Source organism: Beta vulgaris, chromosome 4, assembly GCF_026745355.1.
Source record: "Beta vulgaris subsp. vulgaris cultivar EL10 chromosome 4, EL10.2, whole genome shotgun sequence".
NCBI classification, from domain to species: Eukaryota; Viridiplantae; Streptophyta; class Magnoliopsida; order Caryophyllales; family Amaranthaceae; genus Beta; species Beta vulgaris.
The window spans coordinates 10,512,987-10,526,734 of record NC_079205.1 but is presented as its reverse complement, the minus strand read 5'-3'; the positions used below and the strand labels follow the sequence as shown (position 1 = coordinate 10,526,734).

Here is a 13,748-nt window from a genome sequence, read left to right as displayed (position 1 = left end):
AACTCCATTAATTCTTTTAATCCTTTGTCATCACTTAAGGCATAGAATTGTCCTATGAACAATAAGGGGAATATTATTGGACATTGGTGAGCAGTTTTCAGACATTTTTACTTATACATATGAAATAATCATATAAGAATTGTGATGTATTTAAGCAAATAAAAACATCAAAATGCACATCAAGACATAATGCCAAAGAATTAACACAAAGGGGAATAATGTAGCAATCATTTCAATTTATTAAGCCAAGTTCAAGTCTCAATTTCTCAAACCTATCTCTATTTAAGGGTTTTGTCAAGATGTCTGCAATTTGACGTTCAGTCTCACAGAATTCCATTTTAATAAGACCCTTTTCAACATTATCTTTCAGAAAGTGATGCCTAATATGGATGTGTTTGACTCTTGAATGGTGTACGGATCTTTAGAAATACTAATAGCACTAGTATTATCACAATAGATGGGAACACATTCAAAGTAGATTCCATAGTCACGTAGTTGTTGTTTTATCCATAGCATTTGGGAACAACATGCTGCTGCTGCAACATATTCAGCCTCTGCTGTAGATAAAGCAACTGTGTTTTGCTTCTTGGTGCTCCAAGAAACTAAACTATGACTAAGGAACTGAACCATACCTGATGTACTCTTCCTATTGACCAGATCTCCTGCATAGTCAGCATCCGCAAATCCTTTCAATTCAAAGGTATCACTCCTCGAATAGAATAGGCTTAAATCATCTGTTCCCTTGAGGTATCTTAGGATTCTCTTCACAGCTGTGAGATGAGATTCCTTTGGATTGGCTTGAAACCTTGCACATAATCCTACACTGAAAGCAATATCAGGACGACTTGCAGTTAGATATAGTAATGAGCCAATCATACCTCGATATTTGGTTTGATCCACACTTATTCCTATAGAATCTTCATCCAATCTGGTTGAGATTCCCATAGGTGTATGATTAACTTTGGATGCTTCCAAACCATACTTTTTCAATAGTTCCTTTATGTACTTTTGTTGATGGATGTAGATTCCTTCTTCTGTTTGCTTGATTTGCAACCCCAAGAAGAAGTTGAGCTCACCCATCATACTCATTTCAAATTCTTTACTCATGAGATTAGCAAAGTCCTTGCACAAAGATTCATTAGTGGCACCAAATATAATATCATCAACATATATTTGAACAACTAATAAATGTTTTCCTTTTGATTTTAAAAACAAGGTTCGATCCAATTTTCCTCTTTTAAACTCATTTTCAAGAAGGAACTTAGAAAGTCTTTCATACCATGCTCTTGGAGCTTGCTTTAACCCATAAAGAGCTTTGTCAAGCTTAAAGACATGATTAGGAAATTCTTTATTTTCAAAACCTGGAGGTTGTTCTACAAATACCTCCTCATTAAGATAACCATTTAGAAAAGCACATTTTACATCCATTTGATACAATTTGAAACCCATGAAGGCAGCAAAAGCTATGAAGATTCTAATTGCTTCCAATCTTGCAACTGGAGCAAAAGTTTCTTCATAATCAATGCCTTCCTGTTGATTGTATCCTTTCACAACTAACCTGGCCTTGTTTCTTATGATAGTTCCGAACTCATCTAATTTGTTTCGAAACACCCACTTTAAACCAATAACCTTGTTATGTTTAGGCTTAGGTTCAAGGTGCCAAACTTTGTTTCTTTCAAATTGATGAAGTTCATCCTGCATTGCTACGATCCAATCAGCATCAGTGAGAGCTTCTTCATGATTCCTAGGTTCCAACATAGAAAGAAAAGCATGAAAAGCACAAAAGTTTTTCAATTGAGATCTCGTTTGAGTTCCCTTATTTATGTCACTGATTATTAGTTCCACAGGATGGGAACGATGAGTTTTCCAAGGCTTTGGTTGGAAATCCTGGATGGAAACTTGGTTTCCTTGATCATCTTCATTTCCCTGTACTTGGGAACCAGGTTCAACAATAGTGGATTCATTCACTAGTGCATCATCACTTAGTTCCTCTTCTTCCTCATTGGGAACAGGAACAGGATGTTGTTCCCTTGGCTTTGTTCCCATGACTTCGTCTTCCAAAGTCTCATCAATAAGACTTAGGTCTTTTGTCAATCCTATTTCGAAGTCATCTTCAACTTGTGTGCTTGCATCAAATTTATCTGTTTCATCAAAAATAACATGCACACTTTCTTCTACACACATAGACCTTTTATTATACACTCTATAAGCCTTGCTACTAGAAGAATATCCTAAGAATACAGCTTCTTCACTTCTAGCATCAAATTTTCCAATATTTTGTTTCCCATTATTATGAACAAAACATTTACATCCAAATGTTCTGAAATATGTAATATTGGGCTTTTTACCAAAATACAGCTCATAGGGCGTTTTATTTAATAAAGGTCTTACCATGGCTCGATTTATAATGTGACAAGCAGTATTCACAGCTTCTGCCCAAAAGTTTTTAGGAAGACCACTAGCTATCAGCATAGTCCTAGCCATCTCTTCTAGTGTTCTATTCTTCCTTTCAACAACACCATTTTGTTGAGGTGTTCTAGGGGCTGAGAAATTGTGATCTAATCCATTGTCTCTGCTAAAGTCATCGAACTTATAATTTTCAAACTCTTTACCATGGTCGGATCTAAGGTGAAGTAACTTATGACCACTCAAATTTTGTACTTTCTTTGCAAAGACAAGGAACTCATCATAAGTCTCGTCCTTGCTAGAAAGAAAAATAACCCAAGTAAATCTAGAGAAGTCATCTACAATTACTAACACATATTTCTTTCCACTCTACTTTGTATCCTCATAGGTCCACATAAATCCATATGTATTAACTCTAAAGGTCTTGTGGTACTCACCACATTCTTGGACTTGAAAGAGGACCTAACATGCTTGCCTTTTGCGCATGCATCACACACATGATCTAAATGAAACTTAGTAGAGGGTAAACCTAAAACTAGTTCTTTAGAACGCAGTTTGTCAAGCAAGGAAAAGCTAGCATGACCTAGACGCTTGTGCCATAAGAATGAATCATCATCAATAACACTAAGGCATGTGAATTTGTTTTTGGGAACAAGGTTGAGATCCACAACATATGTGTTCCCTTTCCTTGTTCCTTCCAAAATGATATCCTTTGTGCTATTGTTGACTATCAAACATTTTTCACTATTAAACTTCACACAGTTCCCTCTATCACAGAATTGGGAAATACTTAACAAGTTATGCTTTAATCCATCAACTAGAAACACATTTTCTATGGAATGTGACGATGACTTACCAACTTTGCCCATGGCAACTATGTTACCTTTCTTGTTGTCACCAAAAGTCACACTTCCACCATTGTAGGCTGAGAGTGAGAGAAATCTTGATTTATCTCCAGTCATATGCTTAGAACAACCACTGTCTAGGTACCATGTGTTGTTCCCCCTCACTCCAACCTGCAAGAAAACTAATTGTTAGAGTTAGGAACCCAATCTTTCTTGGGTTCCTTTCCTTCAGGAACAATAGATTTCTTTTTCCAAATTACTTTACTTGTTTCCAAGTTCTCATTGATGCGACCAAGTCTTTTAGGACAAGAGTTCCTAAAATGACCAGTGTTCCCACAAAACATACAAACTTTATCACTTGGTAAATCAACTCTCTTTTTAGGTTTTTCAAATTTCTTTTTGTGATTAAAACCAAGACCTTCAGTTCGTTTTGTTTGAGGGTTCTTAATCCAGTTTGGAATAGGTTGTATTTTCTTTTCATTTCTCATTTGGTGCAGTTCCCCTACAAGTTCCTTATTTTCAATTTCCAAAAATGAAACATGATTTTTCAATTCGTTTTATTCAGATTTGAACTTTGCAAGGGAACTGACTTAATGTCAAATGAACTTACTTCAGGAACAAACTCTTTTAATTGTGATAGCTCAAGACTTAACAAGTAGTTTCATTTTTAAGATTTTCGAATCCTCTCTTAATTTAAGATTTTTGTCAAACAATTCAAAAAATCTTTTCTCAATATCAATACGAACACTTTTAAGCCAAGAGGTATGTTCCTTTGCTACACTTAAAGCATTTTGACATTGTTTTAGTTTAATGGTTTCTCTTCGCAATCATTTACAGCGTCAACAATAACTCAAATAATTTTTCTTTACTTAAAGAATTAAGACGAGTTTTGATGGTGTCTGACTTCTAAGAGATTCAATCTCTTCATCAGATTCGGAATTGTCAAGAGCCATAAGACAGAAGTTTGCAGTCTCCTCATTTGGTTTCTTCCTCAGAGTCAGAGTCTCCCCATGCAGCAACCATAGCTTTCTTCATGTCAGATCGAGTATAGGAGTTTTTGTATTCTTTGTTCCTATCTCTGCTCTGTTGTATAAATGTCAGATCATAATGGAAAATGAGAGGTGTGAATGAGCATATAAGAGGGGGGGTGAATTATAGTGAGAGAATAAGCACTACTTTTTGCGGAATTAAAAGTAAACTTGGGAACAAACAATGGGAACACGAGAGATTTTACGAGGAAAAACTTCCTAGGCCTAGTAGGAAGAAACAACCTCGACCACAAGGGATTTTAAACAACTTTCCACTATAATAGGCCAAAACAACTCTGATTACAACCTATTACTTTTCTCTCGATTCTCAACTTAAGTCACTCAACTCAAGTTCCCAACGACAGTTCCCAACAACTGACGTTTTCTCTCAAACTTCACTCGAAGTTCCTTTCTCTTTTCTTTCTTTCTCTTTTCTTGCTTCACTCAAAGCTTTCTCACACTTACAAGAGTTCACTCAAACCCTTTTTCTCAAAAATACACTTTGTAAAACAATGGAAGAGTAATAAAAACTCGATTAATGTAAGTATGAATTCTCTTAAGGAAAGGCACTGACACTTTAGATAACTTAAGACAAATTAACTAAGTCAGACACAATTTTCTCAAAGAATTAGGCGCCTATTTATAGACCATTAAGACAAGACATGATTTCCACTAACTTAGACCATTATCACATGTTCTCCATGATTTCTAATTAATTTAAATTAAATTAATTATTCATGTCATGTACATCATCCACTAATCCATTACTTCACTTCATAGAAGCAGTAACAATACGTGGTTTTGCAAACTTGGAGAATAATTAATCTTATTTAATTTAATTAAATACTTGGAGGATAATTAACTTAGCCACTAAATCCACTAACTCCATAAACATGTGCAGTAAACTTTAGGCGTGTAAGCTAGAATTTAGGAAATAAATAAATAAAATTCTTTAGCTAGTTTTTAGGAAAAAATATCTTTTTCAAAATCTTTTATAAAAACCGGAAAACAGTTTTTGTATTTCAAAAAATCCGAAACATTTTGAAAACCGGTTATAATATATTTTTCGAAAACTAAATCTTTAAATAAAATATAAAAGATAAAAAGATAAGATTTGAAAATCAGTTATTTTAAAATCAGAAAATCTTTTTTAAAATCTTTTCCTAACAAACTTAAACTAACTTCCTAAAATTATGGATCTTAGTCAAAATCCCTAAAAACTCTAACAACTATATTGGGCACACAATTACTTAGGCGCACAATATTAGTCACTTAGAAGTTCCTAAATTAGTTTTAAAGTCTTGTTCCCTAATTATTAAGTCTTGTTCCTAAGCCTTGTTCCTATAGTGCCAGGTCTGTTCCTTTCATGGGAACAGAACCAAGTTCCTTTGAGAATTCACCACGAACTTAATAAAGCTATTACTCAACCTTAACAAGAAGATTAATAAATACCCTAATGTATTCTAATCTTCATTCCATGCTTGATTCTTCATTTCTCGAACATCTTTACTTCGATCTTGATTAATTCTCCGCTTTAATCTTCAATCAAGTATTCTCTTAGCTCGAGCATGAATTACCTTGCAACAACATAAATAAAATATACTATGTCTTTTGTGGTTAGGTCATCTTCAAAACTCAAGGGTCAACAGAGAGAAAGAGGGAATGAGTGAGTGATGAGAGAGAAAGAGCTGGCTCACTTTCAAAAATACTGCCAAAAGCCTGCCAAATTTTGGCTCTCCTAAAAGCATCAAAACTACGACGTAGTTTTGGCCAAGATGTAGGATGCTCATCCTACACCTCGGTGCAGGATCTAATTTGCGTAAATAATTAGTCAAATTATATTCATCTTAGTCAAGAAAAAAAAATTAAGTTAAGGTCGGATCAACTTTATATGCACGAGGCTTTGAGCTCAAATTTTTGAGCTCAACTCAAGCTTAATATCAAATCTGATAAACTTTTGATGCGTAGTCACGTAGATATCAAAGCCCGATAAGGGAGAAAGTCTGAAGTATAGGCGAGCTAGTCCTACCAGGTGAATATCGATTGCCAAACTTCTTCCTTCACGTTTTTGTTTTTCTCGTTGTGGGACCTCTATCATTTTTGCTTTATTGGCACTTAGCAATTTATAAGCATTTGCTTGAAATTTAACGGAAAGTTGGAGGATTAGGGTGTATAATTGTAAATTTGTAATAGGCCTTTGAGTGGGATCTTTATGAGGAAAGCTCATATGATTTCTTCTTATCTACTACAAAAAGAAAAAAAAGGTACTCCCTTCAGTTTTTATTAGTTTGCCCGTTTATTTTGCACAAAATTTTAGGAGAAAATACAAATGAATAAAGTATTAGTTTCCCTTTAATTTATTTGGTTTGGTGGAAACTATTAAGTTAAAAAGGAAAAATGGAGATGTTGGAATTTTGGAAATGAAAAAGTGGAGGAAAATAGTTTTTATTCAAATTTTGGAGAATTTTTTTTTACAAAGAGATATACAAAACTATTTTCCATCTTAATTTTCCTTTTTTAATTCTCTTGTCCAACTAAATAATATAAAATGAAAAATATCATTTTATAGGAAAATATTTTCTCTTAAAACGAACAAGCCTTACCTTTTTTTTTTCTTTTTTGACAGATCAAACAATGAAAAATAGGCAAAATTATTTCATGAAACAACGTTTTCCTTCAAAACAAACGGAGTACTACTATAGTAGTACTCAAATTCTCAAACCAAATGTGGAGCTCCACCTTGACATATACCGGGTGAAATCAATTATCAGGTACTATTTATTTGTCCTTTTATTTTCGGCATTTCATGATTTACATTTCTTCATTACAGAAACTTTTTTTTTTCTTAAAACAGAAAAAATAGTAGACAACGCAAACTTTGCCTCATCCACTCACCGCTTACCACGTCAGCACATCTCCACATCCCCATTAAAACAAAACCAAAAATTAAAACAAAACCCATACTCTTCTTCTTCTCCTTTACTCTCAATATATTCATTACCCTCCTTTTTCTCTCTCTCTCTATCAGATCTTCATTGTGTACAATTTTCTCTCTCCTCCATTTTAATGGCGGCTGCTCTCGAATTCTTTACTGTTCCTCGCGCTTCGGCTTTTCCTACAGCCGTATTATCTCCGATTTCAACTTCTTCTTCGTCATCTTCTCTCTCCTCCTCTCTCAAATTACCAGAGTTTCGAGGTTTGAAGGTTAGTTATGGCGTCTCAACTCGCGCTGTTAGATCGCTGAGTTCGCGGTCTAAAATCGTTCCTCGTTCTTCTCGAATCGTTTGCGATAGCTCTGAGTCTACTTTACAATGTGAGCATCATTTCAATCTCTTCTTCGTTTCTTGCACCTTTTTTTTTGCGTGTTTTCGTTTTTTTTGTAGTTTTAGTTGTGTGTTTATTCTTGTTTTAAATGCTTATTTTTGGATTTTTTTTGTCGCCTAGGGTTGTTTTGTTTTTGGACTTGATGACTATTTTAGTGGTCCAAATTTATCTGAAATGTTGATTCCGACTGTAGAAGTGTGAAAAATGAAAAGGACATGATTTCTAGCTTGATTTTAGGGAACAAAGTGACAATAATCGATGATTATGTTGTGGTAATGGATTGATGAAATTATTTTTGATGTTGTATTATATACTGGATTTGAGCTACTCAGAGAAAGAAGTTTGATAAATCCTATGGTTCTCTATTGAAAATGGTGACTTTTGTACGCGATTATTATTGATATTGATTATAATTGAAAGTTTTGATAGACCAATAATTGACATTATTTATAAGCAATGCAAATTTTGATACGAGTAGAAAGTGGAACTTAGGGAGATTGAGATACGCTTCGGACTTCCTTTGAACATTTTAAGGTGGATGGTGTATAGTTGTGATTTATGAATTGATTTGTTTGAGAATTCAGTGTGATCTCTAATACTATTCCTCACCTCATAAAGGATTGCTTGTAGTCATAAAATTTGTCCTGTGAAATCAATTTCTCTTTGCAAAATCTTAATCACTTCTCCTTTTCTCTAATTTTCTAATGAAGGATTTAGGAAATTGAATTCTGTGTCAGTTAAAAATGTGTATTTACGATTACATTTCTACATTTTAATGATCTTCTATTGCATTTTATTTGTTAGAGAATTCCAACTTTTGGAATTGGTTAGGATCCCTTCTTTTATGAGTTGTGACTTGTGATTAGGTAGGCCAAACCAGATCAGTTATGATGAATTTGCCAATGGAGCAATGTAAGATATCATCAAAACTCACATTTTAACGATTTTCTCCTTCTAAAAATTTTGCTTATCTATACAAATATATTAAAAGACGTGCATAAACAAGAAACTATGCTACGTGACACTCTCTCTAGGAAGTTTTAGTTCATGTAATCCATGTACAATAAATTTTTTAGAAATTGCATAGTATAAGGTTTGATCCCAATACCTCAAGTACATATACTAAAGTCTTTACCACTAGGCTAAGTTGTATTTAGTGTTATTATCATAAAGTGTTATATTAATAAATGATTTTTTTTCTTACCTGGGGCATATCCCGGGCCTAATAACTAGTTATATATTTAAAAGTTGAAAGAACCTACTATCTGGTACCGGAGATTACCTGTACACTTACTATCAAAAGTAGTCAATGACTCAGATCCACGTGCGTATGATCATATTTCCTATAATTTTGTTCCTTCAGATCGCATGAATTGTTCCTCACAAGTCTGCCCTTCAAAACCTCTTACCTAGCGACCTATCGGTCTGATACTTTACAAACCATCTGAGCTCACATTTCAGACCAAGCTTGCCTATTAATACCTATCCAAAGCAATGCTTCCAACATACTCCATTCAAAAATGTCACTTAAAGATTTGTGTGCTGCATTTTCTTCACTCTTTTTACACAAAGCACCCATTTTGGCTACTTAAATGTTTCTCTTCATTAGATCATGGGAAGTAGGAAACCTGCCAACCAAGCAATTATCCAATGCCTAGGAACTAGAAGGCTTTATCTAACGACTTTGGCCATTTCTGCCTCCTTGGTAGAGGTTTCCTATTTGGAGCAATGAAATAGTTATTACCTCCTTTATGATGTAATGGGAGTTACTGGAGCATATAAATTGAGAAATTGTCTAGTTTTGGCTATCTACCTATGTTATTTGGACATATAATCTAGGTGTTCTATGATGGTAACGCTAAGTTAACACACTTTTATGAATGGAGGATGGTAATTTCCTCCGAAAATCTATTGTGGCTTGTTTTAATAATAATGGATGAGGGCCTTAAATGCTCAAGATTGTCATAAGTTTTCACTTCTTGAGCCTTTTAGAAGTGTCGTCACTCTAATTATGCATCGGCATTCATATAATAATAGTGAAGGAAAACAAATTGAAGAATTATATTCATATTGAAAACATTGTGAAAAGGAAATTGCACTTTTTGAGGCATCATGAATTAGAATTGTGATTCCATTTGGTGTTGAGAAGTATTTAGTCATTTGGATGAAAGACAACAAGAGGGTGAGAGATGAATTGTTTAAGGAACTCAATGTAAACTAAAAGTTGACGCTAAAACAAAAGAAGATTAGTTCCCAAAACATATTAAACAACAAAAGATGACAAAAGAAAAGAGAAGGTGACACCTAAGGCTTTTAAGGGTGTGTTCGCTTCAAATTGATAAATTAAGTTTTAGGTCCAATGAGCTCAAATAAGTTTCAATTAGGGTCAATAAGTTTCAATTAGGGCCAATAAGTTCTAATATGGTGCAATAAGTTCCAATCAGGTCCAATAAGTTTCAATAAGGTCCAAATAGTCAATGATCAATAAATTTGAATTAAAGTACCACTATGATTATTATATAGTCTTATATTTGTAATATTGTCTATCATTTTATTATTCATATTACGATTAACTGATAAGTTATTAAGAATTTTTAATTAAAGTAACGCTATGATTATATAGTATTATATTTGGATTATTATCTATTATTTTATTACTCATATTACTATTGGCTGATTATGTTATTATTAAAAAATATTATAATTATGATCATATAAGGTTTACAATAATAATCATCATAATTATAATATTTTGCAATTCGTCTTTGAATAACTAGATATAACATGTTTTCGTTACTAATAACAATGAAAGATATGAATGTTATTAATTGAAGTCCTACTCATGCTTTATGAAATCAAACACTATTAGATATATTAGTGGTGAAAGTTGTATATAGACAAGCATATAAATAGTATATTTTTTGTTAAAAGGTTAATCATAAGAGATAACTAATTATTACTATCTTTTGAAGGATAAATTTTAATGATTATTATGTTATAATAAATTTTGAGGGATAATATTTATGTTATTACTCATCAATTATTTTTGTTAAATAAGGTCAAATAAGTTTCAGTTAGGTTCAATAAGGTCTAAGAAGTTCCAATCAGGTCTAATAAGTTCTAATCAAGTCCAATAAGTTCCAATCAGGTTCAATAAGTTGAATCAGATCCAATAAGTTAAGTTAAGTTAAGTTCAGTTAAGTTAGAACGCACCCTAAGAGGGGAGAATAGAGAGACTCAAAAAGTTTTAAAAGAGACAGGAGGAAGGCTAGGATTTCCATCGTCCGCAGTGGTGAGGTCATTGGTTTCTGTTAAAGATAGCTTGATGACTACTTGTCACATTTATCTGTTGTGTGTGCCTTAATTGTTGCATGGAGTCTCAACTCTTTGTTGCAATACAGTGAGTGCATGTTTTAGTGATTTGTGAAGTGACCAGGAGATGCACGTGGACTCCATGGAAGATGAAGCAAAAGGATTTGAGGGTTTTAAACCATACATCTTTTGGAGTTCCTTGATATATTTATGCTAATGTATTGTGATATCTATTTTGGTTTGCTTGATTGCAATCCTAGAAAAGCTCTCCCATCATGCTTAATTCAAGCACATTGCCCATGAGATTAAAAAATTTCTTCCACAAGTATCCATTAGTTGCTCCAAAATTTATCATGGACGTAGAATTGAACAACTAATAAGTTAGTTCCTCTTGATATTAGAATTTAAGTCTTATCTATTCTTCCTCCTCAGAAGTTATTGTCAAGAAGGAACTTAGAATGCCTTTTGTACCATACTCTAGGAAGTTCTTTCTTATCCTTGTTGTGTATTTAGCTTTTACTAGTGAAATTAAATCAATTTTTTCTTGGGGAGATATCTTGTTTTATGGATGTGAGTTCTTAGTATTGGTGTGAGTACCCATTGCAAGGGTCTAGAGGACTTGTAAATGAATTCTGGACTTAAAATGAGATATAGTGAGAATTGAGATTCATGGGAATATGGTATGGAAAGGAAGATCATATTATTTGGGAACATAGATCAGTTTAGTGATACGAGAGTTCAGTTGTAGTGATTCTCTTTCTCCCCTCTCAAAAGTGATGTCATATTCATTGTGACTCTTATGTTATTATTCCTTCCTTGTTGTCTCTTTCCCAGAGCAAATTAGTTGTCAGCTGTAAACCAGTTTTTCTAATTAATATGAGCACTTCAATATGAATGCATGAAAGTAATAAAAATTACTGAAAAGAGCAATGTGTTCATAGTGATCCTCAAACTTTGATCTCATGCATGCATCTAGTATCTTACTCTCCTGCCCTAAGAGCATGTAGGATTATAATAGCTCTCCAATAAACTTTCCACTATTCTCTCTCTTTAAGCTACTCCAAGAAACTATCTCTAAAAAAGACCAAACAACTATAAAGGTTTTTAAAAGAGCTCTCTAATAATTTTTCACTATGTAATGGTTCCCATGTCAATTAATGAATCTCATTCCTTTGTGCCATGTGTCACCTATTTATTGGTTTGGGTAATGGAGAGCCATTTACCATTTCTCCCAAAAGTTATCTCCTCCAAGAGTCACTTTTTAAAGTGTCTCAATGGAGATATGCTCAAGACACACCCAAGAGCCCCATTGTTGGGTAAGAAGTAGCTCTCCATTTTCTCTCTTCTTGGAGAGCTAGTTGGAGAGCCCTCCCAAGAATTCCATTTTACATGCTCTAAGGATGGAGGCAACTTGAAATCTTGTAAATTATACATTGTAGAATTAACTTATATTCAAAATCAAGAGGGGCCAATTTAAAGCACTTACGAATTCACCTGTGTAAGGTGTTACTATAGTGCTATTTTTTGGTCTGCCAACTGCCAAGCAAGGTTTATTCATTGACTTGATATGATTTTGATCTTTGGCTATCAAAATGAAACCGGAGTCACGCATTTAGAAAGGCTTGTTGGTGAGTACGGAATTTCTTCCAAAGTGCAGATGCAAGAAAGTGTATATTCTTGGTAGTAAATAGGTTTCCTTATATAGTTACTTCTAGACTGACGTCTGCTTTTCTTGGGAGGGCAACCAGTTAAGTGGAGAGTTGATGAATATAGTCTGTTGGTGTTTATCTGCAAACATGACGCTTTCCTCACGACAAATAGCAATGATGGATTCTTTATCATTGCTCTTTTTCCTATCTGTTATACAGAACTCCGAATGATTTCTATAGCTCGCAAGTGGAACAAGTAACTGGGGGGAAGATGTAGAAAACAAAAAGGTGGGATACTCATTTACCACCTCACTCTAGATTCATCAAAATGCAAAGAATTGAAGACTTGTTTATGTAATGAAATTTTCAATAATTGTGTCGAAGATGGGCCTCCCCCATGTAGTCGCTTGTAGCTTTGCAGGTCAAAATAGAGTGTCTAACAGTCTTATACCCTGAATGGTTTGGGTCAGACGAGATACTTCTGATTGGTTTTCAAAATCGAATCAAGAATATTGTTATAGCTATTGCGGGTTTATCTAGTCACATGCCTAATTTTTTTGATAAAAGAGAAAATATGATTCTTTGACTATTTTCTATATACATTCAGAAGCATCACTCTGAATTTTACTTGCTTTTGCATGGAGAATGCAGTGCCTTCTGCGACTGAAGAAACATGGAAATCCCTAGTCCTGGAATCTGATTTGCCTGTTATGGTTGAATTTTGGGCTCCATGGTGTGGGCCTTGTCGAATAGTTGAACCCGTAATTGATGAATTATCTAAGGATTTTGCTGGAAAGATTAAGGTGTTCAAAGTTAACACTGATGACAGTCCCACAATTGCATCTGATTATGGAGTTCGAAGCATTCCCACTGTTATAATCTTCAAGAATGGCGAGAAGAAAGAAGCAATCATTGGTGCTGTCCCAAAATCTACTTTAACTAGCAGCATAGAGAAGTTCTTGTGAACTTGATATGTAGTGTACTCTGCAGGATTCCGACTCTTCTAGTATTTCTTCATTGCCCTTTTTCTAATTAGGTGGTATATGATCATGCTGTGCAAAAACAATAAGCTGTTATATGGGTCGTGAGTGGGAACTTAGTTTTCCTGTGATCCTGTATAGTTGATGCTATTGTATTTGGGTTTCCTTGGAAGATAATGTCAAAATCTTTCTTAGTTGTGGATA

At 34.0% G+C, this 13,748-nt stretch overlaps 1 protein-coding gene across 1 annotated transcript; it reads left to right on the top strand.

The window, feature by feature from the left end:
- Positions 1–7,252: 7,252 nt before the first annotated feature.
- Positions 7,253–13,748, top strand: LOC104907729 (uncharacterized). Its single transcript, XM_010696698.3, has 2 exons — positions 7,253–7,592; positions 13,216–13,748. Exons 1-2 carry the CDS (start codon positions 7,346–7,348, stop codon positions 13,527–13,529), a joined length of 561 nt encoding a protein of 186 aa, XP_010695000.3. The 5' UTR covers positions 7,253–7,345; the 3' UTR covers positions 13,530–13,748.